Genomic DNA, 7150 nt, shown 5'->3' on the forward strand with positions numbered 1-7150 from the left:
GATGTATTATTTACCTGCACCTCGCTGATGTGCCAACTAAACAAGAAGCGAGACAGCGTGCTCCAGGCGCTCAGGAGAGATGAGAAAGTGTGTGTTAATACATATTTAATGTATGGAATGCCCATTCATTGTCAGCCTCCTGTATTAATAATCTTGTCACAAGAGGGTACCCCTTATTACATAATTGAGTAGATTTCCTAGCATCCATTGCTTTGTAAAGCGGACTGACTTGACAGAGGTAACAGGGATTACCTGTTAAATTTTCCAGATCGCTATGCAGTGAGGCAGTATTCTAAATTGCATTTTAATATTTTGATAGACTATAGCAGGGTAAAATAGCTTAAAAGAACTGTCTTTTTGCATTTTCACAGGCTCCTGAATGGATTAAATGGGGTTAGAATTGAAAACAAGGGAAAACAATCCATGCTCACCTTTTTCAATGTGTCTGAGCAAGATTATGGCAACTACACCTGTGTGGCAATGAATAAACTGGGGAACTCAAATGCAAGCATCATACTGTATGGTGAGTAAAGCATTTTTCATTTGAGGTAAAAGAATAAAATAAAATATGCATACTGTTGTGTTAATACATTAGCCTACAGGCGTATATAGCACACATGATCTATAATAAACTATTTTATTTGAATGCACCACAAAACAAATGAATGTGTCAGTGTGGCTCTGGTGGTGTAATGCACAGGGGAAGATATTGTGATTCATACTGGTAAATGCAAATTACTCAAAAAAATGCTTAAGTTTATTTCATGTTTTCATACTCCAGAAGTGGGAATTAATACATTTTCAAGTTGTAAGTGACTCAGTGGTTCGTTGTATAATTAATTGTTGGCACTGTCTGAAAAGAGGAGGAAACTTTGAAGAAGCATAACTGCTGCAGACTGCAGTTTGTACTCTACCCTCATGATACATTTACATGATAGAAACAACATAAATATATCCAACTAGAACAATAGCTCAAATGATGAATGATCTAATAAAGAGCATGCGCTTGACTCCAGTTATCTACAATATAGCAACTATTAAACACATGGCACATAGGTTATATTGCCCTGCACTGCATTACTATTCATAGTTAGCATATTACATGTATTTATTACTATAAATGTATGTTCAGCTTGTATACGAATTGGAAGATGTCAAATTACATTCACTGCAATGCTAATGAATACAGTAAGTACTTCATGACATAACTTTTCACAGAATTGTCAGCATATATACGAAGTAAATTATAAAGCAGAATTTTTTGCAGAACCTGGCTTACCATGCAATCTTTCTGCATGCAGTTCGACACTAAAGTGTTTACCACATTGCAATGTATTCAATGCCATAGTTCATTTGAGTTCATTGTAATGGAAAACAAATACTGTATGCCAGTACAATAAACTTTCGCCCTTTCACTTCTTGTACTTTTCTGGGGGGGTTTTGTAACGTAAGACAACATACAGTTGTGGCCACAAACGTATAATAAATGCAAGTGGAAACACCACAGGAATATTATTATTATTTATTTCTTAGCAGACGCCATTATCCAGGGCGACTTACAATTGTTACAAGATATCACATTATACATTATTTCACATTATACAGATATCACATTATTTTACATACAATTACCCATATATACAGTTGGGTTTTTACTAGAGCAATCTAGGTAAAGTACCTTGCTCAAGGGTACAACAGCAGTGCCCCCCCACTGGGGATTGAACCCACAACCCTCCGGTCCAGAGTCCAGAGCCCTAACCACTACACCACACTGCTAACCACTACACCACATAGCAGCTAATTCATTGGAACTGGTAGGAATCTGCAGCCATTATTTTAAAGTGTAACCAACCACTCTTGCTTTGGTCTTAGTTGACAAGATTATTCTTCATTAAGTACCATAACAATAAAGAATGCTCAAGAAGGCATTTCAAGCCCTTGTGTAAGCTGCCACGAGAGTGAGGCTACGATCTCTGTGACCGGCTGGAATCACCATATAAGAATTGATTGTGTGGCATTCAGTATCTTAGCAACAAATAAAAAGCATTTCAGGAGTGCAGAAACACTCTATGCCTACACCACTGCTGAAGTTCATTATAGGGATGCAAACCTATTAAACCTATCAAAAACTCAGACTCCGTCCCCAGGTAGAACACATTACACAGCAGTCAGATTGTAATAATTTGCTGCCTTTGTGATCTAGATTGGGGGTAACTGTGAGTTCCCAAAAGGGAAATGACCGCCATTGATTAACAGAAAAGTAATCATTGTGGGCTGTATGACTGTTTCAGGGAGTTAAGATTATGGTTTTTATAAAAAAAAGGAGTGTGAACCTGAAATTGGATATTCAGTGCAGCTTTATGCTGCCTGTCTTGCGTATTCATTCTGAAGCTCATAGGTGAATTGCTTTCTTTCTTTCTTTCTTTCTTTCTTTCTTTCTTTCTTTCTTTCTTCACTCTACAGGTCCCGGAGCTGTGCATGACAGGAACAATGCTGCATTTGCAACACACAGCTCCTTCTGCCTGCTGTTGACTCTGGTTTTGCAGTACGTTCTCAAGTTTTGATGCAGTACCAGCGATGGCATTCCAGCTCCTTCGACATTGCAGTACTACAGACTTTTAGTTCTATCCAAATGGTGGAATACCAATATTACTGATGATTTGCATTTTAACATCAAACCCAGCAGTGAAATTGGGTAGGGGCAACTTAAATAAAATGCGTGGCTCTCCGACCTAATTTTCTACATTAAGAAAAAATATATAATAATAATAATAAAAAAATAAACAAGACGCATATATATTCTGATCTTTTTAATGTTAAATGGATCTGTTCATGATAAAGGTTTCATTCTCTTGATCGCTAACCTGTTATGTCCTCTTATGTTTCATGTGTCAAAAAAAGTAATAGTAACATTGATCACGAAAAGGAGAGCACTGGCATAGGAATCAAAATCAACTCTACACATAATGACATATCTGCTTTATTTCATTTATATATATATATAGTTTCGCAATTGTCGGTTCTGTGTAGAACTGTAACTTAATATTAATATTATAGTTTATTGTTATTAATTCCATCTAAATCTATTAAATGTAACCATGTGTTGAAGCAGAAATATATTTGTTAACTTGTATATGGTAACAATAGAGTTAAATATAACCCATTATTTAATGCCATCATGCATTATTAAACCCCCAAGTTGAAAAGCTTAGTTTGGGAGGTGCGCTCGTTATTGTAGCATTTTTAAGCTGTTCTGCCCCTTAGGATTCTGGGAATTCTAGCTGCATATTTGCAGTATGGAAACTTGAAGGAATAAGGATAAACCCCATTGCATTGTGGTTTCTATACAACCAGTTCTGAGGGAGGGCAACATACAGAAAGAGTTATGGGTGTGCAAAATTCAAAAGCGCAGGAATGACGTTGTCAGTGAACTACACTGGACTGTGGTCGATCCCTTTCAGAGAGTCGAGTTTATTGTATTATAAAGTAATGTTGTAGGAAATTCAATTAGAATATTTTTTTTTGTGCAGAATAGGGAGCTTCTTGGTATGCGGCATTGTGTTAGTACTGTACAGGCTGGGGTGATTTTTTTAATACATTGCAAGGGCACCGTATTCTGTGCTTGTGCTCGTGGTTTGTTCCAATATGAGCACAAAATGTACTTGTAAAGTAGTGCAGAGAAAAGAAGGTGCTTTGACAGGATGCTATAATCCTGTTGCATGGTTTTACGTACTTTTTTAAAGAGGAAAACAAGTTATTGTAAGTATTGCCCTCCCTGCCCACACAATGAAAAAAGTCTTAATCACAATCTGTTATATCTATATTATGGTGCTCAGCCCTCAGTAGTCTGGATAATATTATGTGGATGGATAATGGAAAACACAAAACATTTTTTTGGAATGTAATATAAAGTGTCATGGTAGCTTAATGTGTGTTAATCTTTTGTACGTACAGTAAATGGCAACTTAAGATAAAGACGCAGTCTCCCCATGCTCCAGTAATCGTGCATGGCTGTGTCATTGCTTGACAGAGTCTGAGCATTCAAACAAAATCAGTTTCACATGTTGTTCGCTCTGATGCTAATGTATGAGGGAGTGCATAACAGGCGCTTAAAAGCCTGGTCTCCCTTGTCATTCAGTACATGCAACAGGAGGCTGCACCTTTAAAATCCTTCTGTATATTAAATAAATCAAAATCATTCACTGTTTTATCACCCTGTCCAAGCCCTTACCAGAATAAAGCCAACCACCTTTATGTAGAGTTTGAATGCTTTCCAGAAAGAGCTGATAATAGCTTAATGCAGCTCCCTTCTACACAAAAGAGGAGACAAGGCCATTGTGCGGAGCATTGAATTTAAAATTAGGATCGATGTCTTGGGATTCTCTTGTTGTCCTTAGTAAACACTGGCAACTGTGAAAAAATTAGCAAACCGCCTGTTTGACGCTTGGATGAATCTTTGAATTGTATTTCTAAGGATCCTAAACAATACTACACAAAAAATAAGGGCTGTATATAGTTTGTTTTGGTAAGGCCTGGGGCGAGAGTGCAAAAAAAAAAAGAATCAACACAAGAAATTATTTTGACTTGGGAAAGTGTGTGTGTGTGTGTGTGTGTGTGTGTGTGTGTGTGTGTGTGTGTTTCAATAGCAGAGATGTAACTAATACAATGTGCTGTGTGTATGGTGTCTTTCACAAAGGCATTGACATCATTTTTCATGAAAGTTAGCAGAGAGGCCTTTTCCACCATAACAGCATCAAATAACGTTGTTTTCTTTTGTTTTTTTTGGCCCAAATGATAGGTCCCACTTGACCAAATCCATCCCTTGAGGTAATACTTCAGTAGCATGCTACAGAGAACAATATCTCTTACAGTTCGTAATTTTAGATATTGTGGCTGCCGACTAGCTGATCTGTAGGCGGGTCACCTCAAAGCACCAGTGTTAGTCAGAGGGGTGATACAAAGGTGGACAGAGAGAAAGACAGAGATCATGTCAGGAAGAAGACTCTTTGGAGTTAGACTCGCACTGTACATTGCAAACACATCACACACAAACTAAAGTGAATGTAAACGTACTGGATGGTGTTCATATTTATACAAAATAATTCTGTGCATTGTTGAAGTAAAACAGAATCCACTTGTAGTTACACTAGGCTGCTTCATTTAGTATATAATGTGTCTCAAGCCAGTTCTATCTTTGGATGAAGTTGTATTTTATCATGACTAAGTTATATGTGACATTTGACAGTGATGTGGAAATGCATGCTTCCATTCTGTACAGTTCATATACCAAATTTAAAAAAAAAAATGTTTTAATATATTACTAGTCAATTTACTCTACACAACCCAATGGCATCTCCCCTTCAAGATGGCTGCCAAGCATGGCCATTTAAGAGTCACTTCTCTATTTTTGACTAATGTATCTGGCAATATAAACCACCCTGTTGAATAAAAGCAAGCAGGAAGCAAATATACGTTAATTACATTTTTTATTTTCTTTATCGTGCTAGAAAAGGAGAGTGTGCCTTGAATGCAGTTCCTACACAAAACAAAAACAAACTGTAAAATATCATTCTCGTCAACCAATATTTAGAAGCTAAGTAACCAACAATGTTCGTAACAAACAAAATCTATATTAAGGCAGCATATTAATTGTGTATATACCGTATATGTATATATATATATATTTCCTTTTGTGAATGTTACTATCATGTTGTAATGAAGGCTTTATCACTTGATTTGAAATGCTGAGCGATTTGAATTATGTTTTCATTTTAAACTACGTAATGTGGAAGTGGAAATATCAGAGTAACTGTTTTAAAGGTCTTTTTTTTATCAAGCAGTATTATTGTTATTATTATTAGTATACATGACTCTGAGGATTATAAATTCTTTATAACATTTTTTTGCTTTTATCTAAAGATATAACAACCAGAATATTCAATAGAAGACAGAAACTCCCAGCGTTGGTGCCATCTCATGACATCATCAGACATGGCTACTTGTTCTTCCTTGATTAGAACTAAGAACTTACTTAAAAATGATGTCACTTATTTCAGGAGGGAGAACTGCACAGCATTATTAGAATTAAACTGACACCCATAACAACCTCATTCACAGTCCACTCATATCATGTGCCATCAATATGTGGTGGTTACTAACACCCACCCACAGAGCAGCTTACAGTCCAATACCCTGAGTGTTAATGGTTTCAGCATTTAGTAATAAAACATGAGGAGAGGCAGTTCTTCTCAACCAAATCTCTAGACCAATGGGACGTCTTCTTTTTCTTCTAGTAAAGCTGTGTAGCGCGTTTTTAAGGTAATAGAATAAAAAAGTGTATGCTTCATGACCATTGTTGGCCAAGCAAATGAACATACTACCCTAATTTTGTGCATGTTATGGCATAGTGTATCTTTTTTTTCTATTTGAGAATGAGTAAGAGATGGTTGTAACTGTGCAGTGTAATAAAGTTTAATGACATTTTTACATGCTAATGCCTTATTTATTATGTTAATGGCTTTACTGTACTGTAGTATTGTTTTAATCCTTTTTAGCTGCAGATGTTTTCTCTGACTGCATACAATTAGTTAATTCTGTAGGGTAATGCAAAACTTTTGACTGTAGCTGTATATTCGGTTTATGTTAACAGCAATATAAAAGTGGTTTGTCAATGTCACGCAGGCCATAAAAACGACAAGGTTACATATTTTAAGTACCAAAGCTAAACTCAGGATCAAATCCTTATATGACCTACATTTGTTACAATCGGACACCCCCATTTATGGGACACTGCAATTATAGGCTACAGTGATCATGATCCAGCTACACTAACAAACCATCTCACCCGACAGGTTAGCTGCTGTCCACAGTGATTCTGCTTTCAAAGAGCTGAACTAGGGCTGGAAAACGTTTTCCCTATTGGCGTTGCAAATGATATCCAGGTGGGGTCTGGCAAGAGGGAAACTGGTTTGCTGTGTAATTTAGCTGCCATCCAATGATATGGCCCACTAGTCTTTTGCATTTTGCAAATTACTTCCCTGGCACAGAGACATGTTTCACCTTTTTCCAGCATCTAGGACTTGTGGCTAATCAGTACAAGTATTATAATAAAGAGGAAAATGAGTGGAGAGGTAGGTGTTATGTAAATTTA

The 7150-nt window shown here is 36.6% G+C and overlaps 1 protein-coding gene across 2 annotated transcripts in view; it reads left to right on the forward strand.

Annotated features, from left to right (window-relative positions):
• The window catches only part of LOC117966528 (opioid-binding protein/cell adhesion molecule-like), a 364153-nt gene extending 357663 nt beyond the window's left edge, over positions 1 to 6490 (forward strand). For both annotated transcript variants that reach the window (XM_034912730.2, XM_034912729.2), the window contains 2 exons: positions 372 to 523; positions 2464 to 6490. In XM_034912730.2, coding sequence (XP_034768621.2) covers positions 372 to 523; positions 2464 to 2564 — 253 coding nt within the window. In that variant the 3' untranslated portion in view covers positions 2565 to 6490. The remainder of the gene's footprint in view (positions 1 to 371; positions 524 to 2463) is intronic.
• Positions 6491 to 7150: the final 660 nt, after the last annotated feature.

This window comes from Acipenser ruthenus, chromosome 40 (genome assembly GCF_902713425.1).
Source record: "Acipenser ruthenus chromosome 40, fAciRut3.2 maternal haplotype, whole genome shotgun sequence".
NCBI classification, from domain to species: Eukaryota; Metazoa; Chordata; class Actinopteri; order Acipenseriformes; family Acipenseridae; genus Acipenser; species Acipenser ruthenus.